We start from the raw sequence: 22,153 nt of genomic DNA, 5'->3' as shown, positions 1-22,153 counted from the left end.
GCCCCAGCTCTGGCAAGTCCACGCAGGACTTTCACCTGAGACGCTGTCACCTGGTGGTAAAAGCACCCGCCACAGAGCGTCACTGCCCCAGTGAGGGCGTCACACTGGGCGTCGCACCTGCCCACAGTGCCTGTTCATAAGCACCCGTCCGACGGAGGATCTGTGGCACCTTGGAAGCAGAGGGGTGCACGGCCAGCCTAGCGGGGGGTAGTCCGAGGTAGGGCCAGCCCTCCCCACCGCCGAGTTCCAGAAGGCCCACTGGAGCGCCGCTCAGGCCTCACGCACCTGCAACTGCTTGATCGTTTCCCCTCCTTTGCCGATGACCAGACCCACTTTGGACGCGGGAATAAGAATTTCCTGGATCGTGCTATTGCCATCTATGTCGTTGTGAAAGCCAGGGCCGTTCCGACAGCGGTCCACAATCTGCCCCAGGAGCCGTTTGGCTTGTCTTTGGGAGGGAAAAGAATCACAAGAGAAGGAGCATTAAATGAAGGTGCTGGGCGCCCACGGGAGAGCAACAGCACGGGGGTAAGACCACGAAGGAATCAAGGCAGCCCTCCTTCCAGCTCCAGCTCCTGCCCCCACAACCCGGGAGGTCTCTGCCATCCGCCACGCTACCGGGCTGGAATTTAAAAGCAACACACACCACACGCCAACATTCCAACACAGCCCTGTCCGGCCTGCCCTCTGCCCGTGAGGGGGTCCGGCAGTCCCGGCACCAAGTGTCAGCCGCTCCCGCGGCGGCGACCACCTCTGGTCGCCCTGCCTCTCTCTCTGGTCCTCAGTCTGGCACAATGCTTCCCACAGAGGAGACACTCAAGAGACATTGGTTAAATACAGGCAGGAGAGAGCAACGAGAGAGATGGGAAGAAAGCAAGCGAGGGTTAGTAGCCGCCGTCTGAGTTCCCAGACTCCCAATCTCTTCTCCCTAACCCACCTGCTCTCTGGCTTCGGAGCTCAGGCTAGGAGCGCCCGAGCGGGGAGGAGAGGCTGGGACCCAGTGTGGCCGCAGAGCCCGAGATACGGGCTCCGTGCCTGTCCGCTTGGATTCTCGGGCCCCGGCTTCCCCTGTGATGCTGTCTGGTGCCGGGAGACTCGGAGGCAGGAGAGGGAGACCACAGGGCCGACACAGCACGCCCAGCCCGGCTGGCCAGGCCACCTGTCGAGGCGATTGCCTTTTCAGTACCAGAAGCTCCCCTGGCTGGTTTGTTCTTTAAATCACCATATACGATCTAGTTTTTGGGTCCTCTGCTAGGGAGGAATTCAGCTACTATGCAGCAGAGGAAGAAGATGAAACTGTTTCTTCCTGAAGTCACAGTGCTGTTGCCCCGACTGCCTGGGTAGAGAAGTGGAAGCCGGAATGGTTACGAGAGGAGAGGACAGAAGAGAAAGGGAGGAAACGGACGTCGCCTTTTGTCGTCTTGAGCCTCTCTGTGTACAGAATCGGCCTGGCCGGTCTTCTCAGCGACACCAGCTTTTTAATATTTTGCTTGTGTACTAAATTAACCTGTGTTGGAAGAAAGATGCCTGGACCCCAGCAAAACCATCCGGCTTGCCCTATAACGCACACCTGCCTGCGGTATTTATTCTGGTTCACTGCTTGCAATGTTGCGGCAGAACAAGAGAATTTAAACTCATCTGGACTCCCGGAGAAATAGAAATGGTAAAACAGCCCTATCTACTGAGGCAGGCATAATCTTAGCACCCCTGTCCCCAAATGCAACGCTACTCAGTCGATTGAAAAAGGAGAGCGAGCAGACTCGGGAGTCAGTACCTCCCCGTTCCCCCGGGAGGCGCGCGGACTGCCGAGGCCTGCCTCTGACACGAGGCTCTGAGCGCGAGTGTCCCACGGTCAGAAAGCAATGCCAGCTTTCCTGGCAGGTGGTGACAACGGCTCCTGCTCAACGTCAAGACACCCTCTGGCCGGTCTGTGCAGCCCTCTGAGAGGAGCAAGGGCCAAGAAGAGTCAACTCATTTGATTCACAAATGTCAGAAGGGCAGTGGGATCAGCCCCGGGCAAAAGACCTGGTGCCAGGATTCTCAACCGTTCACCAGTGACAGGGTCACGACGGCAGACCTGCTCAGGGAAAGGAGGTGTTACCGAGGAAGAAGGAAGCAGATGGGGCCAGCGCACACTCTTTATAAAGAACCTGGTGTACGGAGTGATGTTATGACGGCTGCCAGAAATTCTGTAGCGTTTGCGGGGGGGAACCCATGGTGATACCTTATGTGTTTTAAGTAACAGAAAACTCCCCTGGCGTGGCAACCTCCCAGATCCTTCTCCACAGAAGCATCTGCTGCCGTGGGCCAGGCTGCGGCGCGGCTCCACAGCGCTCAGTAACAATCTGGCCCTTCCACATCTCCCCATGTGGGGAAGGAGGAAGAAGAGTGACAGGAAGAAGTAAATAAAATAAACTTACTCAATACTTTCTGGGGTTCCGGTAAGTACACAGGGTCTCTCTGGAATCCCAGAACTCTCTATAAGAAGAATCAAGAAGATGAGGTGTGTTGGTGGGCACCAGGCAACCGTGCACCTGTGCCTCTGTGTACAGACTCTCTCTGGCCTGGTCCCTACACCGGCCCCACAGAAGCCCGGGCCCCAGGAAGAGACAGTTGGCTTCCGCTTGTGGAGAGAACGGTAGGCTGATGGCTCTGCCCTAGATTCCCAAAGTAGAAACAAGTTCTGCAGGGGGAGTGGGCGGGACGCCACGGAGCCCTGACAGCGGGTCCTAGCGGGCTCAGCTTCCCTTCTGACCCAGCTGTGTGCCGGGCAGTGCCCGAGTCCCGTCACTCGCTTGTCCTCAGTTTCTCCGCCTGCAGAGTGGGTTAGGGTCACATGTTTGCACACCAGTGAGCAATTTAATGGTAGATGCACACGAGGCCTGGTACCAGGTAGTGTGTGAATCTCCCGAGAGAGCAGGGATGTCTATGTGGAAATAGTTCCGGGCCGTTTGACGAGAGAGGAAAAGCTTGCTTTCCGACACCACTCGACGCTTTCCTGTGTTCTTAAAACACCTGCCTCTTAAAATTCTTAACTCCAAAAAAAAAAAAAAATATATATATATATATATATACACACACACACATATACATATATATCTACTAAATATATATATGTATGTATTATATATATATATGTATATATATAAAAAACTAATAACAGTTACTGCCTTGGAAACATGGTAACATGTATCTTTTAAACAGACAAATGCTTCTCTAGTCAACAGTCCTCCACACCCCCTCATCTGCTATGGAAAGAGACCAAATTCAAATGAGTTGCTTGAACTATTAATAATGTTAAGAATGATTCTTGGGGTGCCTGGGTGGCTCAGTGGGTTAAAGCCTCTGCCTTTGGCTCAGGTCATGATCCCAGGGTCCTGGGATCGAGTCCCAGAGTCCCTCTGGTTAATCACTCTCTGCTCAGCAGGGAGCCTGCTTCCCCCACCCCGCCGCGCCCCCTGTCCCGCTGCCTCTCTATTTGTGATCTCTGTCAAATAAATAAAGTCTTAAAAAAAAAAAAAAAAAAAAAGAATGCTTCTTTTCCTCAATCTCTCTCCGTAATGCATGGGCCAAACAGCCCCAGCTGGGAAAGGTCCTGAACTGTGTTTCACGTGGGCTAATTTAGTCAGAACCCCCAGCTGGCCTTGGCCTCTTTGCACAATGGGGGGTGGGGGAGATAAGGGGAGGTTCTGATCCAGGGGAGCCAGAGAGCAGTCCCCAGGAGTGACCCCAAAGCCACATTGCTCCTCTAGGCCCCCACTGTCTGGCATAACCTCCTGGCGCAGAAAACTGCGGTCCTAGAGCAGCCGGTCTGGCCGGGGCCACGCAGAGCCACAGAACTACAGAGGGCCTCCTCCAGAGGCCAGATGGGCGGCCTTGTGTCCAGGCCCGCTTTTGCCCTGGTTTTTCTGGTTCTCATCTGGGAGTCCAGCTCTAAAAGCACAAGGAGAACGGCAATCGCATATACTTACTCAGGCCCCTAAACTTCTAAGCAATGAGCAAAGGTAACGAATCTGGAAAGTCTGGCAAAACACGGATTTCTACCAAACTGAGATCTATGAAGAAAGAAGCCTTACCTGAGGCAATCTGAATTTTGCAACCAGATTCTGCTTGAATCCGTGAAATCTGCTCACCTCCCCTGCCGATAACTGAAACAAATGGAACAGGGTCAGAACATGTTTAACCACGCATGAATGACTTAATTAACTCAGCAAACATTTACACTAGGCCCGCGGCACTGCACATCACGGTGGCCTCGGCGAGCCACGGAAATCCTATGGGAAACACAGCAGACAGGTACAGGGTGTTCTAGCTGAAGTGAGGAGAGAGACTGGCGGGGGTGCATGGCTCTCTCTCTCTCTCAGCCTGGAGAGAGGCCTGCAGCCCTTCAGGGCTCTGGGGGACACAGTGTGCAAAGCCTCCTACCACAGTGACGGTTGCACTGAAAGATTAATCAGGGCAAAGTAGATAATGTGGATACTTACTAAATCCAACCATCTTATCAGGCACTTTGAATTCTTCTGTTATTACCGCCCTAAAAACAAAGAACATTTTGGAAAAACATATAAAGAATCTCATGGTCATTTCAGGTTCCCCACGTTCCCATATTGGCAATGCCAGAAGACAAGAGACTTCAAAGAAATCATGCCAACAAGTCCCCAGCCCTCGAGAAAGAGCATCATCTCATAGGGCCTCTGGTTAATCACTTCTGGAGAAGATCCTAGCCTCCTCTCTCGCTGTGAAAGAGGGAGAAACCTGATTTTTTATTAAACCATCAATTCTAGTAACAACTGCCTTTTCTTCTCAGTATTGTCTAATGCTTTAAAAGATTCTTTGGGGCCTGTGAAGTTAGCTTAGACTTCTCTGCCAGTCTCCTTAAGATGCAGATAGCAATGCTGAAATTTCTCCTCAACATTCCTGGTTTCCCCATCTTTTTCTTGATTTCTGGCCTCCCTCTCACTGATCTGTTGCTTTGGGTGAGATGCTCCAAATGGAACCCAGTATCCAGCAGAGGCCTAATCAGTGTTGACCAGAACAAAATAATCACCTTACTCTGCAAGGTACTTTCGTTCAACGCTATTCCATCCATTATGTGTCGGGTTTTTTGGTTTTTTTTTTTTTTTTTTTTTTTTAAACAACGGCTGCACTGGTTCTTTCAAACAAACCTTCAAATTTGCCACAGAGTGTATTGTGGACAATATCCAATTTGCCCAAAGCCCCAGAAAGCAATTAAATCTAAACATTTACCTTAGAAGGAAGCTAAATGCAAGTAGTTAAAACGAAAAAAGGGTAAGCATTTTTAAGCATCTCTCACACAGCTGGATTTTTACCCATCACAAAAAGGATCGACTCAGCCCATGTTTTTAGGGAAAGCGTGGCACGCAGGAGAAAGGCAGAAGGCGCGACAGCACTTGCCACCGTCCCAGTTTGAGGAGAGCGGACATGCCCGAGGAGCTTACCTCCCCCAGTTCATACATGTGCAGAGAGCCTCTCTACGGTCTTGGGATATTTGAGTTTGCCTCCAAATCAGACAATACCACATTCCTAAGTCAGCAGCACCGTGGACACAAACGCCGAGCCTCGAGGGCCCAACCCGTCTGGACAGGCCGCGGGGTCCCCATGAGGCCAGTTTCCCTGCCACGGTGGAGGGTCGCAGTACCCCTGTACGTGCGGCCACGAGACTGCAGCCCACGTGTGTAGCCCTGTCTGTTCTCCGCAAGGGTCCCTAGGGGATTTACTGGGAGCGGTTCAACACTATCACAATACAAACTGTCACAAAACTCAGCAGTTCCTCAGCCCTCAGGGAACGGCAGGAGCAGACTCTCCTGGAATTAGAAATGTATGAAGAGGAGCTGCTCTGGGCCCTGAGACAAACCTCCATTCTGACTGTGAGGCTGAAACTTGTTGACTGCATGAAGTATGATATTCTTGGGAAAGTAAAATCTCAATTATGGCTTTATAGGAAAATTATGTTTGATACTAACAGCAACATCATTTAAATTATTCTAATTCACTAAAAAAGCAAACCAGTAACAATAAAACCCAGGTTAAATCTTTCGGTTAACTGAGGCCTGATGATTTCTAGAAACTCCCAAACACTTGTGTAGAACACAAGAGGATATAACTGTATTGTTACTGGTGAAGATTAAGGATACAATATCACAGTAACGGAGACACAGAGAATGACATGCATGTGGGGAGAGAACCTGAGGCAGGTTCCTGCACATTTTATTCCATTTGAAGGAGAACATTTTGACCACAAACATCCTATTTTACAGACTGGTCTTTTTAAAGCCCAGACCTCTCCATAGCTCTCTAAATCCTCAACATTTAAGGGAAGGCTATGAGGGTAAACCGAGGCAGGGAAGCAACTGGGCCCTTCTCCAAGGTTCTCCGGCAAGTCCTTCTTCAAGGGCATGAGGCGGGGCTTGGGTTTCTGGCTGCCCAGGACCACGACTCCTTGAGAACCACAAGCTTTATCTTGTGGAAAAGCCCAAAGACGAACACTTCTTGGGGACACTTTTGCTCGCATGGAGGCATTAAGGATTCATAAAACTGTGGAGACCATCAACTCAGGATGGAAAATTTCTCTTTTTAGATTAGATATATGTGGGACAGAAAAAAGCTCCCACACGCGAGAGGTCTGTTAAATTTACATACAATAATGGGTGATTTTCAATAGCTCCCAGTTCGTTTCTCCCTCGTGCTTATGCTGTCTTGGAAAGGACTACAAAAAACTTGAGCCTTAAAGAAATCTAGCCCCCGGTTTTTCCCATTCTCAACCTCTGACTTTCTAAGACTCTAGTACAGATGGTCGATCGATAAACAATTAGAAATGATCAATAAATAATAAAACATAACCCACTGCTTACCTTTGATGTACCAAGGCCCCTAACTGGTTACCTACTGTGGCAAAGAGAAAGAGAAAAGAAAAATCAAAGCATTAGCACGGATAAACGGACTCCATCCTTACACGAGTTCTTACCATTTCAGGGAGGGAGGGGACGAGAGGCAGAGAGAAAGCAAACAGTAATTTAGGCTCAGTGGCTGCACTGAATGCGTTACATGATATGAAACAGGAGGGGACGTCTTGATCAACACAGTCTCTAACCCAGTGTCCAGCTGAACGCAGGATAAGAAATTGATCTGTGTGTCCGCATGCTGAGAGGCCTGGGAGAAAATCCCGCCTGCCTAAATCCCTCTCCCTTTCCCCCTCCCTCCTGCTCTGGATCCAGATCAATGTAAAGATACTGAGGGTTCCCTCTTGCTCTTTCTCAAGCAAATGAGAAGGTTTAACCTCCTAGCCTGGGAGCATCGTTAAAGGACTGCTCCGTGGCAGCTGTGGTCACTAAGAACACGCACATATGTTCCTGCTGGCCCCCCATTCTCCCTGTCCTCCCAAGAACATAAACACCTCAAGGAAGAGGATCTGGCATCTTCCTTCCTTGGGCCTCTTTGCTGACCCACAGGGCAGTCCGCATGCAGTGGACGCTAAGAATGAGCGTGCCTTTCAAGCCCATTTCACAGAGACAACGGTGCCAAACAGCCTCTTATTATGAAAACCGACTTGTAATCACATTCCCACAAAACCACTTTAGCTACGCTTTTTGTCCCAGTTTCTCCTCTTTCGGCGACTGATGAGCGTCTCTCTAACCAACCAGCAGTTGTTTCTCTTTTGGAAAACGCAGCCCAGGAAACACAGTCGGTGGACGAGGAAAAAGTATCAATCCTCAGCATATTGTGAGGGACTGAACGGACCTTGCGAGGCGCTAACCAGAGCACTCAGAACCTTGTCTCTGGGGAAAGTCAGGAGAAGGACAGACAGGGGGAGAGCAGTGGGGAAGGGTCAAGCACACCAGCTTCCGAACAAAGAGTGGAATGGTCTGGCATCTGAAATCTCTGACTCCCAACTGCTCTTCTTTCTGCCTGAACTTAACCCTGTCTTTCTGTCTTTCTTTCTAGTCCTCAGACGACAAAGGAAAAGAAACCAGATCATGGTTTTTTAAAGGAAGAAGAAAGTGCATACAGAGACACCGCTAGCAGAAAGCAAATGAGGCTCTGGAGTCAGTACCATATTTCTTCTGGATCAATAGCGAGACAATGGTTTGCAGCCAAAATATTGACATTACGTACTATTAATCTGCTTATCTCAGGGACGAGAGAATTGTTTTTTATTGAATCTTCAGATTCTCTTCTTGCATTTCCAGTTGGAATGTGACAAAAGCTCCCTCACTTGGGACAGCTGGTGCTCAGGATTCCCATCCCATGAAGACTGTTCAATGACAACCTTGGGCAAGGAGTCCTCCTCACACCCTTGGCCCCTGCATGGTGCATGAGAGGCCTGTCCACCATCCAAGGCAGTGGGTATGAAAAAATAGGCTGGAGAAGGATGTCCCCAAGAGTGCCCTTGAGTTTGGTCAGCTGTCCCTACCCGAGGGTCCAGCTCCGTGTCCCTGCTCACTGTCAGAATGCCTCCCAGGGCTCAAGAATACACAAAAGACAGAGAGACTGAAGACTGAAATGCCTTGACATGCCGAGAACACAGAAGCGCCTGGTCCCCAAACAGGCTAACACGGCCGGACCTTGGCTCTTGGCCCGCTGTGATGTTTGGTAAGAGATGTCAAAAGGCTGATGATCTTCAGCTATTCTGGCCAGAAACGCCACAGAAATAGGGTAAAGGGCAACACTACCATAAAGCACCTGGTGAGATTCAGAAGAACATTTAAAAGGCTCTTGGTCAAAGCCATTTGAAATTTTGCGCTTGTCACATAAAAAAGGGCAATTCCTTCTTGTGGGTAAGGTACGCGTCACAGGTGCCCACTGCCTCGCAGTGGGGAGGGGCTGGCAGAGAGCAAAAGCAGAAGCACACACAGCAGCATGGCACCCCCCCCCCCCCCCCGCTGCCATGGACTGCTGCGAGCCACCACACAGAAGAAGGAAATCAAATTCCAACCGAGACTCAGCTCCGAGTTGGTGGGCTCTGAGGAACGACCCACCTCCTCCTCCTTCTATGCACATGCCGCAGCCACAGGCTGAAACGTGCAATTTAATGAAGTTTCAGTCCCTGCAGAAACGGCCCCATTTGTTGCTGACCAGCGAAAACAAGCAGTTAGATCAGGGGCGCTGGGCACTCACAAGGCGGACGGATAATGTCCACTCCGCGAACACGGAGCCTCCCCTCCATCTTCAAAGTGAAAAGGGGTCCGAGGAGGGAGGCATATGGGGATCTATCAAGTTCAATTCCATGGTAACTGCAGTCATTTTACTGTAAAAAAAGGCAAAATGCTGCCCACAATCAGTCCCATTTCCCGTTAATGGTGCACGCTGGCCCACAGTGCCTCATCTCCCCTCAGAAGTTCAACCCAGCTCCATTCCAGCCCACGCGTGTGTGCACGTGCACACACACACACACACACACACACACGTGTGCTTCTCGTTTACCTGGCACACCACATAATGGGAAGCTGACTGGGCTAGAGGAAAATGAGCTTCCCATACAAGAGATTCATGCTACAATATGAGACATTTTTTCTGAAGAGTAATACTCTGCCAATTTCAATAATGATCGTCCAAAAAAAAAAAAAGGCACTGGATACATTTTTCCCCGACATTTTCTTCCCCTGAAGAAATGCTACTAAGTATCACTGAGGAACATACCTAACTTTGTAATATGCATCAATTTTAATAGTTAACCCCCATTCCCCCACCCCCAACAAAAGCCCGAGGTGTGACAGCACTCCTGGCAGAAGCGCAGACAGCAGGCGCGGGCACAGTGCACAGAGCAGCAGACCGCACGCAGGTGAGTGGGTCGGCCAGGAGAGAAAACATCAACACTTTTTATGTAACTGACCAAACAAGCAAATAAGCCAGAGCTTCCTCTGCAGATTTCGGGAACAATCCTGCCCCTGCCCCAGGTTCCCCAGCATCTCTGACTCTGACTAATGCCTTCCCAGGCCCTGGTTACGGTCGGGAATACCTACAGTCAGCAGCAGGGACTTCTGCCGCTTCCAAAAGCGCTTTCATAAAGCTTTCCTCCCAAGGACAGTACAAAGGCTTCCTGTGTTCTCAGGCAGCAACTCTCCAGCCAGGGCCACAAAACACTGACCTGCTGAGTTCAGCTGCAAGTCCTTAGGCCAGTAATCCATCACTAATTTCTGCAAATTATTGTTGTTTAAAAAGTGAGAGTGGACTCAAGCTCTTCTCAGTAATGGCGCCCTCACTCGCAGGCTCACGGGCTTTGGCGGGCGGCGCGCTAGGTGCCTCGCCTGCAGAGCCCAGCCAGGCCCACAAGAGTCCCAGGAGGCACCAGGCCCACTCTACCAACCAGTAAGGTGGAGGGCCCAGGACATTCCTGTGCCTCCATGAAGGCACGCCCATCACATCTGTCTGGTCTGGGCCCTGGGCCAGTCTGGGGGTCACACAGTGTGCAAGGCTATCGTGGCCCTTGGGAAGCAGAGTCCAATAGGGCCAGGAGGAAGCTTGGAGGAACAGTGACCCAATCCAGTCTCCCAAGGTTGTGGGGGTGTTAGGAACCCCACCAGCACCCACCCTGGGCCGAGTGCCTACCCACAGACTGACCCAAGGAGCACTGCAGTGACACTAAGAGGAAAACCAGGTCTATGATACATGTTTGTGGCACTGGGCCATATTTGCCTTTAGGTCAGAGATCATAAATATCAACTTGGGGGATCACGACCAGCTTTATTAAAAACCGAAATAGAAAACAGAGGGCACCATGTGTACTAAGGGTATATATTCCCTTAAACTTTCATTTCAGCTACATGTGCCTTAGTGTGTATGTATGATTTCTGATGGAAATACTGTTGAGTGGCGTTTCACAAGTGTGAAAATAACTTGTTATAATTCTTAGGATAACCTCATAAGGTCGGTATTAATTCCATTTTACAGGTGAGGAAACAGAGGCTCAGAGAGGTTAAGCAACCTGTCCAAAGTCACACAGTTAACCAATGGCAAAGCTGGAATTCCTACCTACCACTCTGGGGCCCACATCTTCCTTCTTTCTTTTTTTCTTTTTTTTTTTTTTTAAGATTTGTTTATTTTGAGAGAGATAGTGTGCATGAGTTCACGTGCGTGCTACTGGGAGGAGGAAAGGGAGAGAGAATCTCCAGCAGATTCCACACTGAGCATGGAGTCCAACGCAGGGGCTTGATCTCAGGACCCTGAGATCACAACCTGAGCCAAAACCAAGAGTCAGATCCTTAATTGACTTGAGCCCCCCAGGCGCCCCGGAGCCCACATTTCCAAGCACACACTATCATGGCACAAGAGACAGAGACTTGGGTTCAAATCTTCCCTCTGCCACTTCTCAGACATCAGCCCTTGGTCAAACCACTTCTCCAGACACTGGTTTCCTTATCCACACGAAAAGGAATTCAGGCTTCTGGGTTCCTCCCAGCTGTCTTTTTAAAAAATTCTACACGGTGTCTGCCCCCACCCAGCTCCATCTCTATGTCCTGGCAATCACCTAATCCATCCTCCATTCCGAAGACGTTACATAAATGGGATCACACAGTACGTGACCTTTTGGGATTGGCTTTTCTCGCTCAACTGAATTATCTGCAGATTCATCCAGATTGTTGCGTGTATGAACGGTTTATTCCTTTTGTCGCTGAGTAGTGTTCTACCGTATGGCTGCGCCATTCTGTTAGCCGCTCACCTGCTGAAGGACATCTGGGCTGTTTCCAGTTTGGAGCTATTACGAATAAAGCTGCTACAAAGATCTGTGGACAGGTGTCTGTTCCTTTAACCGTGCACTAAATGGTGAGCACATGCTTAATTTTCTAAGCTTTCTAGAGAGGCTGCACCATCAGATGTGTTTTTAAAAGCTCCTTGGGTGGGTCTCATACCCAGCTAGGGTAGAGAGCCACTTAGGCTCCCACATTTCCTAAGAGTTTTGAAAAACTCTAAATCCCCTTTTAATGTGACATCTAAAAGTCATCCCTAGGTTAACAGGTACAAAGAACACAACAGGTATGGTGTAGAAGCCTCAGCTGTTTCTCAGTTGTAACACTGATGTGACAGATTTATTAGGTCATCCATTTCTGTGGATAATCTCTCTCTACTCTGTGTGATATCTAGTTGGCTAAACCAACTGTCAAACCCATCAGAGATCATACTTTGCCAGGGGGAAAAAAATTTCACTTCCTTTCTCCAACTCACACATACATGTTAATATGCCCCTATATGACTACCACTCACTTCTAAATCCTAAAATGGATGGATGGATGGGTGGACGGGGAGGAGGGACCACCCGAGTCTCTGTGATGAGTTGCTGCCGGAATAAAAATCAAAATCAGATCCTGTCCCTTTCAATACTTCTTCCCAAGACTCTCACACTTTGTTATCTGGGGATGCCCCAGTCAGAATTCTGGACTCACAGCCTCTTGAGGCATCTGAGGACGGGGATGTGCCCCCGTAAACCCAGAGGAAATGTGGCTGGGGACCCAGAGAGGAGAAGGGCACAGCGTCTCCCCCACAGACCCCATTCTCAGAGAGATCCATTTTAGGAAAGAGGCGGCCACAAACGGAAGAGCTGGGACAGGACTCTTGGAAACACCTCCCACCACCTCAGGGATCTTCATTCCGCCTGCTGGAAGACCACTGCTCCACAACACTCCTGATGCCCCCGCCCCCATCCCTGCCCCATCCCGTCCTGTCTCCCTGAGCCTCAAGGACTAAGGTTTAGTCTCGGCTCCTCATCCCTGTGGCCCGTTACTCTCTTCCTTTAGGGACGGCACAAGCACGTGGTGGATTCAGTTTCGCTCTTTTCAAAGCAAAGACTCTGGGCCCTGCGGGCTCCTGCCAGAGGCAGTGCAGACCCCAGGCAGTGGTCCACGCACCCTTGCCGCCCAGCAGCAAGAACCCAGGCCCTCCCCACTACCTAGCACCAGCACCTCTCATCCCGCCTTCCCTCTTGCAAAGTGTGGAACAAACAAACAAACAAACAAAAAAAGAAAACTCCCCTCCTCATTCTTGTTTCCTCCTTCTCTTTGTCCTGGGCCACACGTGTTGAAACAAACCTCGGCCAGGGCCACAGCGCTCCTCTGTCCCAATCTTCCTATAAGTGGTTCCCGCGAAAGCATTCAAGAACTCTGCCTTCAGTCACCAAGAACGCCACCTAGACAACGTTCAGAAAGGGTGGTACCATCTGAACGGTGGTACATAAACCTCAAAGGCACTGAGGGCCTGCGGGCCAGCTCATGGCCATGTGCCGGGCTCCGGCGCTTCCAGATTCCTCCGCTGCTTTCCAGCTCTGACAGCAGAGCTGAGTCGGTGGGACAGAGCACACATGACCTCAAAGTCCAAAAAAATTTACCGTCTGGTCCTTTTAAGAAAAGTTATACTAATCCCTGATTCAGATTAAAATCGGCACTTCTAAACCTCTTAGCTAATACCAGTCTCTTCGATTTGGATCTTACGTTTCACGAAATTTCCTAGATGCTACTTGTAGGACGTGGAGAGAAAGAACGGAAGCGTCAAGCAGGTAGCCACCTCCACGTAAGGGAGGGACGGAAAGAAAGAGCCCGTCTCCAGGATCGCAGCCTGTAGAATCCAGCAGAAGCCCACGACGCACCCTGGTCCCTGCAGGATGCCCAGGGCACAAGTGAACGGCTCTCGAGGTTCTGAGCAGAATGTGATGTCTACACTCCACTCAGGTGGGTGTGTGAAAAGGGAGAAGCGGGGAGAGGGGAGGGAGGAAGAACAGGGGGCAAGAGAAGAGACTAGGCAGCATCTGGCAAGGCACTGAAGAAAGTCGAGAGATGAGGATGGGGCCGGGTTCTCGGGACGACGTCCTGTCAATTCTGGGACCTAAGGACAGAGCAGGACTCAGCCACGTAAAGAGCTGGGAGGGGGGATGGGTTTCGGGAAGAGCAAAGAGAAGAAACAGCTGAGCAGGTTGCTGCAGAGCGCCCAAGGAGGGGGAGGGGGAAGAGCCAGAGAAGGAGGGTAGGTTAGGAAGGGCCAGAACCCCCCCTCCCCTGCCCCCATTACTGGAAGCTGCCACAGGTCTCAGAACAGAGGAGCGGAACTGGTCAGACTGGCTTCAGTGAGAGGCCTCGGCTGCAGCGGGAAGAAAGTACCAGATGGAAGGGCTGCAGGAAGATCCCCGAACTGCCGGCTGCACCTCCAAGACTACCATGAAGCGTGGGTGCCAAGACCGAAGATGCTAATACTTACGATGACCTGACCCGAAGCAGATGGCAGTGGAGCAACTGCTCGGCCCAGGTCAGGGCACCGAGGCAGGCGAGGAAAGCCCGGCTCTGACCCCTTCTTGCTGGGCTCCGAGCAGGCTCACGAGCCGGCAGTGTGACAGTTCCAAATGCCCAGGACACAAGGAACCCGGTTCCTTCCTACAACACGAACAAAGCTTTTCCCTTATTCTACCTGTTTTCGTCCTCGTCCTCCGACTCATGTACTTGTTTGCAAATCTCAATGTCCTGCAGAGACCCCGAGGCTTGCAAGGGTTCTCTCTGGTTGACTTAGGAGTTGAAGCACTTTTAAACAGACTCAAATAATACCTCCAAAAACTTCTAGGGGAATGACCTTCAACGCTTGAGAGGTTAAAGAATCTGGCTTTCCAGGAAAGTTAGAAAGTTCATGTTGCTAAAGAAGTGATCTGTTGAACTTCTGTCAAAAAAAAAAACCCAAAAAACCAACCCCAAGCCAAAGCAAACCAATGGAAAATGGAAAAGCTCTGGAAAACTTTATTGCTCAAGAAAAAACAAAAAAGTGCAGGAACCCCTGTTTGTTGTTCATCTCTGCTTTTCTAAACTCTCACGAACAGCACCCTAGGAAGCTGTCGGGGAACCATGAACATCACTGTCCCTGGCGGGATCTGTTTATTCACTATTTGTTGATCCAAGAGAAGGGGAATGGCCCAGTGACCTTATTATCCCTGTCAGAAGACAACCGCGGCCTGCCCTGAAAATGCTCCAAGCGTCCAGAATTCTCTCTGACCTCCAACTGCACATCCCCGATGCCACAGGTGGAGACCAACTTGGAGGAAAACATTACGTAACTCTGTTGGAAAGCCACACAACTGGGGAGGATTAACTACTGTCCTGCCCCGTGTAAAAAGCCTGAGGGAAGTTTCTCGTTCTTCACGTAGTCTGCTCTGTAAGACGGAGAGCTGGCCGTGGACAGGAAGGATCTTTCTCAGTTCTTCCCCACTCTAACTGGGCTTCATATTTAGAAGGAAGAAAAAGAGAAACTGTGTTCGTTTTCTGATTCCAAGAACTCAGTCCCCCAAAGGCAGACATGGAAAAAATTATGGTTCTCAAAACAGAGCTGAAAACACACCACAGAAGAGTGAATTAGAGTTCCAGTTGAGATCCTAGAATTTCCTGTGAGTCCCTAGCTACATCTGCCTGCTCCCGAGGCCTCTTTCTCCATAACTCAGAGACTTTGATGAACATCTTTTGAATGGGTGTGCAGCGGGTCAGTGGGAGAAGGTCAGCCCGGTGCCCGTGGTTTCATTTGCAGGTATCTAGGTGCTCTTTCTGCAAAGGACACAGTGATCACCTGTGCTGTGCACACACAGGTTTTACACTTCCCGCCACGCACGGGGTGCAAGCAAGGCGGGGAGTTGTGAAAGGTATTGATCGTGATTTCTGGAAACAGAGGGCCAGAGGGACTGTCCATTACCGGGGCATATGCTCAGAGCCAGACAACTTAGCTTTATTTTTATATCGATGTCCCATAAGAGGAACCAAAGCATGACTGCCCTGAGAAGGTAAAAAGGTCACTCTGCATTACAGTTTTTCAGGTCGGCAAAAACGCAGATGGTACAATTGGTCATATTTCTTCTAAGAAATCACTAACACCAGTCGAATACAAAAAGATCACAGGGCAACATTCTGGAATAGTACTTTAAATGGTCCCCTTAGCTCCAGTGGCCCTGGGGTAGATTTTGTGTGTGTGAGCTCATAAATAGTCCCTTTAAAAAGACAAGAACTTTTACACCCAGAAGAGCGCAGCCCCCTAAGACCTTCATGCTCTGACCCTATATGATTATTCCAAAAAGGTTAGCACATTTAAAAACAATGGCAATCTCCCCTTTAGGATCCCCCAAGAAATGTGAGAAACCAGTCATACCACATTACATTTTTTTTCCATGTACATCAAAACACACTCTTTTTCTGGAAAAGAAAATTACACGGTACCTCCTGTTGTACATCTTGATTTTTTTTCCGTTTAATAGTACGTCGTGGAAATATGTGCCCACAGATGTGATTGGGCACACGTGCAGAAGGACAGGACAGAAGACACAGAACCCCCTCCCCCACCGCTGCACGCATATTCATGTACAAACCATTACATTTCAGATTCCCTTTCAGAGCCATACTTTGTAGGACACAAAATGTGATCAAGGAAGTCAGAGTTCTCTGTACACACACATCTGACAGATAGTCTTTGCCAAGGGGCTGGTGACAGGCCTTTCTAAGTGGGCTGAAGAGAGTAACAGACAGAAACCAGCGAAGTAACACACGAACGAAGGAAAGACCAGCGCCTGTGGGGAGAGCCTGTCGTAAGTGGTGAAAAACTCAGCAGACAGACTGCAAAGAGGTCACCACCCCCTTGGCCCTTTCTTTAAATCAGGATGTAGCCACAGCTTCCTCGGGGCCGTGCACCAAATCTTAGCTTTTCTTTAGAGTAAAGTGGGAACTTCAATTTCCACTTGAGTCTTTGAAGAGCGGAGGGCTAAATCAAACGGAATTCTTGAATCAAATTCCTTCTGAGCTGATGCGCAAGGACCAAGCAAGTCTTTTACCTTAGAGCCCGGCTGAAAAACGTTCCCGCGTCATCAAGGCAAATAAGAACTCAAATGCGAGAATCGCGGAGAAAAATCATCCCTAATACGTCCCCTCCACCACTCCTCTTCAGAGAGACGCTGGAGAGAGCTGTTAAGGAACCGGGTGACACCAACTCCAACTTAACTGGCAGGTTCGCTACCATCTGAAAGGCAAAGACATTTTACTGCGACTTACCTCCATCATCCAAGGGCCGTTTCTGTACTCCGTATCCATACACTGAGGGGTCCACTAGAGGTGTGGAATTATTCAAGTGAGGAACTGAATCAATTTTAGCAGCAATCTACAGAGAGAATCAGATTTAAATGCTCAGTAACAAATCCTGGCTCCATGTGAGGGAGAGAGGAGAGTCCTCTTAAAAGGCCTGTTACCCCATTTCTCCCCCTGACCTAGATTAATGTAAGGCATTGCCACCAAGGGGACAAACACTTTCCACCGCTAACTTAATATTCTTTTGGCCTTAACAACGTCTTTAGGAATAAAATACTTCCAAACGTGTGTCTTCTACAAATTAGACTTAAGCAGTCACTTAAAATACAGGTATCCTGCATTCTATGAAGAAAAAAAGGAGGCCAACAATATAAAGAACTTTGTTCAGAAGCTTTTATCACAGGGTTCCCTTAAGAAACAAGCTCCCCGATACTATTTAAAAGGCTGTGTTTGCTCAAACATGACAACTTGTTAGAAAAACATTCATCCTATAAAGTGATTACGTCATCTACAGAGAGCTAAAATAGTAAGCTGCTCCTCACTGGAAGTGTCCAAACAGTGGGGAGATGACTGTCCACACCATTTCAGAAGGATTCCTGCACTGGAGAAAGGGAGACAAACTCTGAGAGCTATTTTAATATTTAGTATCCGTTAAAAAAAAAAAAAAAGATTGCATAGCTATTAAAGCATTTTCCCCCAGAAACAAATGCTATGGGGGAATTACTTATCTACTTTGTTCTCACTGGAAGATTAAATGTGATCTTCATGGTAAATCAACTTTTTCATTTAATCAAAAGAATATTTACAGCCACTGCTCTTGATGTTAGTCCCTAAGTTAAGCATTATAAGTGTGTGTGGGGGGGATAAAGAGCAGACAGAAGGGCTGTCCCACAAGAGCGAGTGTTCAGTGTAGTTCTTCTGAGCTTGTCCAAATATGCCCAGAAATCTGAGACCTTCTGGAACCAACATAAATGACCTTAAACATATAATGTCTTAAACAAGACAATCATGACACCGAAACCCCAAGGCAGGGCTTAAGTATCAGGGATGCAGGGTCAGGTCTCTCTGGTTTCGTAGTTCTGTGGTGTTGGACAAGCCCCTCTCCCCTCTGCATGAGATCCTCTGGGTGTCCCACCACCAGATGCAGTTTGGGGAAAGCTAACAACATACTCTCAACACAGAGGAACTTTGCATCCTAGAAAGCACTTCACAAAGAGCGCGGCTGTTAAAACAAGACAACTCGGGGCGCCTGGGTGGCTCAGTGGGTTAAAGCCTCTGCCTTCGGCTCAGGTCATGATCCCAGGGACCAGGGATGGAGCCCCGCATCAGGCTCTCTGCTCAGCGGGGAGCCTGCTTCCTCCTCTCTCTCTGCCTGCCTCTGTGCCTACTTGTGATCTCTGTCTGTCAAATAAATAAATAAAATCTTTAAAAACAAACAAGCAAACAAACACAAACAAGACAACTCATCCAACCAATGTCGAGGGCCTACTATGTGCCGGGCTCTGTTCCAAGCACTGGGGTTCCTGTGGTGAACAAGAATACCTAGGCCCAGGGGCACCTGGGTGGCTCAGCTGGTTAAGTGTCTGACTGTTGACTGCCATCTCAGGTCACGATATCTGGGTTAGGAGATCGAGCCCCTCATCAGGCTCTGCACTGGCCATAGAGTCTGCTTAGGCTTATACCCCCCCCACCCCAACTCTTTCTTCCTCCCTTTAAAAAAAAAAAAAAAAAAAAAGGAATAACCAGGCCCCTACTCCGAGTTAGCAGTCAGTGGGGAGTAACAGGTACACAAGCTAACCAATAACTGATCATTTCACGGGTTATAAGCATTAGGCTAATAAGAGAAGACAATGACATAGAGCGTTTTGGAGTGGATCAGGGAAGGCCATTGTGAGCACATGAGGTTGTGTGACCTAAGACCTAAAGGCTGAGGAGGAGCTGGCGATCCAAGAGTCTGAGGGAGCACTCCAGGTAGAGGTAACATTCCAGGCAGAGGGAACAGCCTGTATAAAAGGTCTGAGGCAGGAGCCAGCCTGGTAGGGACGAGTCCAGAAGATAGAAGTCAACGTCACAAGAGTAGGGGGAACTAGATGTGTTCCAAGACACAGGCAAGGGCCAGTTCCCTAGGGCTCTTGGTCATGGTAAGGGCTTGGGTTTTATAGGAAGGGTGACAGGAAGCAACTCCGATGCGTACGAGGGGAAGAAACATGTTGGTTTATGTTTTTAAAAGGTCCCCTTGACAAGGAAAAGACATTATAAAGGGGCAGGACTAGGAAGACCATTTAGGAGACATTCTAGGTCAGGGCTCAGCAAACTATGGTGGCTGAACCACTTGCTTTTGTATAGAAAATTTTATAGGAATCCAGCCACACACATTTTTTGGGGGAGGAACTGCACCCAGGCCATCTGGAACACAGTGCCCACACAGGTCATTTACTATAAAGTCTGTGGGTCCCTGTCTAAGCTAGCGATGATGGTACCTGGATAGGTGCTTGTTTAAAATTATTATCAGTAGTAAATAATTAAAATATCAAGACTACTGATAGAAACCTAACTTCTGTATTCAAGAGGCCATTTTCTCTAAAACAAAATACTGTACAGGTCTTGCCTAACAGCATTCTACCACTGACTTGTAATCTTGCTTTCCGTATTTGTTTTGGATAAGTTTATGGGGGTTGGCTACTTACTTAAGATGCAAAAGTTACCTTTATGGGCCCAGCTGGTAAAGCAGGTAGATTAAAGGAGAGAACACTGCCTCGGCTTGTGCCCCACGGAGACTCTTTCATTTGCTACAATAAACTTAGTTGTAAAGGACTGATGGGGGGTTTTTCAGGATTGTTGGCTGGTTTCCTTTTAAAGATGACCCAGAATGTCCCCAGCAGATAGTGAAGATGACCCCAAAGCACAAAGAAAGGGGTACAAGGACGCATGATTATTGGTGGAGGCCCCCAAGAGCGGGCATGCCAAACCACACGACACCAGAACCCCAAAACCTCAACTCGACACACATCAGGCATGCTCCCTGCTCCTTTCTGATATTTCTTTGCTTCCAGATCATTTTTCTTCTTTCCAAAGCAGCTAAAATGTTATTCCTGAGTCTCTGGCCTTCCTTCTAACTTACACAGTATGTTTTGCATGTTGCTGGAATGTCATTTTTTCCCAAAGCTGATATGCTAAAAATGTTACAATAGTTTCCTGTTCCTGAATTTGATTAAAGGCTGAGGCTTTCAGATTTGTTCTTAAGTCATGTTTACTTCAGTTATCTATAATTTGGGAAATTTCCACTAAGAGAAAAGCAGTACACACTACTGGTTAAGAGGTGTAGCTCTGAAGTCAAGAGATTGCATTTGAACCCTGGCTCAACAAATGTTAAACAGGAGTTTAACAATATAATATACAATTGTATCATAATTTACACTGTACACATAATATTCTGTAAAGAAACAATGTACTCTTTCGTCCATACAAATGCAACCTTATTTTAGTTTTATTTTTTTTTTTAAGATTTTATTTATTTATTTGACAGAGAGAAATCACAAGTAGATGGAGAGGCAGGCAGAGAGAGAGGAAGGGAAGCAGGCTCCCTGCTGAACAGAGAGCCCGATGCGGGACTTGATCCCAAGACCCTGAGATCATGACCTGAGCCGAAGGCAGCAGCTTAACCCACTGAGCCACCCAGGCGCCCCCTTATTTTAGCTTTTAGGTAGGCTCCACAGTGTGGAGCCTGATGCAGGGCTTGAACTCAGAACCATGGGATCGAGACCTGTGCTGAGATCAAGAGTCAGATACTTAACCAACTGAGCCACCCAGGCACCCCAAACCTTAAGAATTGATTTTAAATGTCCACCAAAATGAATTAAAATTTACTGTTTACTGTATGCTGGGCATTCTGCGAAGAGCAGAAAAATAAATATATATTTATTTTTTCTAAAGTTAAAACTTTTTAAAGTGATTTTTATTTATTTGCAAAAAAGAGAGAGAACACGCTCACACACAAGTGTGGGGGGGCGGGGGGAGGGAGAAGCAGTTTCCTAGCTGAGCAGGGAGGCAGATGCAGGACTCGATCTCAGGACCCCAGGATCATGACCAGAGCTGAAGGCAGATGCTTAATCAACTGAGCCACTCAGGCACCCCGGGAAGCGCATTTGAAATATTCTATCTTATTTATTCCTCACAATGACTGTCTAGGAGGTTGATACTATTTCAAGACAAGGAAGAGCGAGGCTTGGAGCAGCTGAGTGCCCCGCACACTGTCACACATGTCGTAAGTGGCAGGAGGCCTACTGAAGCCCAGCTTGCCCAGCTCTAGCCTACGCTATTACCCACAGTCCTGGGCACCTCCCCTCTCCCACCTAATACTCTATTAAACATATTCCACTTCCCAAGGACTTAAAACCTAATGATTTCCATGGCACCGAGCTCAAGCTCAACTCAACAAGTTCCCCACATCGTAACTGATGGCTCCGAAGGGCAGCTGCTTAAGGGAAGTGAGGTACGTTCTCAGCTAATAATGGTGTGGGCCAGAAAACAAGTCACCGAAGCCGTTATCAGGACACACCAACCAAACCAAGGCCCCTCTTGTCTTCGCCCTGAAGGGACTCTGCTACTGATTTTTTAACCACTCGATTCCCTTTCCCCCCTTCTTGGGGGGAGGTCAGGAGGAAAATCTGTTATCTCACTACCTATGCTATTTTAGGCACCATAATAGATGAACTACAAATCAACATCACACGTATTTGACCTTGACTTTGAATAATTAATAAAAACAAGGAGGAGGACCACTGAACCAGGAGTCAGTCAAAGGTCCAGGTTTTCCAGCCAGCTCTTCCAGTGTATGACCTTAGGTGAGACTTTCAGTGGACTCGTTTCTTGGGGTACTCACCTGTAAAATGCAGGGACAGACTAAACCAGTGTTTTCCAAAGAGAAGTATGCAGGCATTTCTGGGAGGTACATGGATCAATGTTTTTAAACTTTGAGAGCATGTCTGTGTGTGTGTGTGTGTTTTACGGCTATTTATATGCGGATATATATATATATATTTCTTACAGTTATCTTCTATGCAAGGCAAAATTTTCATTTACAATAGTGATTTAGTTTCCTTTTAAAAATA

The 22,153-nt window shown here is 48.5% G+C and overlaps 1 protein-coding gene across 11 annotated transcripts in view; it reads right to left on the bottom strand.

Moving 5' to 3' along the window:
- Positions 1-22,153, bottom strand: part of FUBP3 (far upstream element binding protein 3) — a 50,472-nt gene that overhangs the window by 20,023 nt on the left and 8,296 nt on the right. For 6 of the 11 annotated variants that reach the window (XM_082696024.1, XM_082696029.1, XM_082696025.1 and 3 more), the window contains 6 exons: positions 17,010-17,115; positions 6,873-6,906; positions 4,485-4,534; positions 4,077-4,148; positions 2,421-2,478; positions 286-448 (listed from right to left, as the gene is read on the bottom strand). In XM_082696024.1, coding sequence (XP_082552150.1) covers positions 286-448; positions 2,421-2,478; positions 4,077-4,148; positions 4,485-4,534; positions 6,873-6,906; positions 17,010-17,115 — 483 coding nt within the window. The remainder of the gene's footprint in view (positions 1-285; positions 449-2,420; positions 2,479-4,076; positions 4,149-4,484; positions 4,535-6,872; positions 6,907-17,009; positions 17,116-22,153) is intronic. The other 5 variants (XM_082696026.1, XM_082696027.1, XM_082696030.1 and 2 more) reach the window with 3 other exon arrangements.

Source organism: Mustela nivalis, assembly GCF_964662115.1.
Source record: "Mustela nivalis genome assembly, chromosome: 13".
Classification (NCBI taxonomy): Eukaryota; Metazoa; Chordata; class Mammalia; order Carnivora; family Mustelidae; genus Mustela; species Mustela nivalis.
The sequence above is the reverse complement of the archived record's forward strand: the minus strand, read 5'-3'. Positions and strand labels throughout refer to the sequence as shown.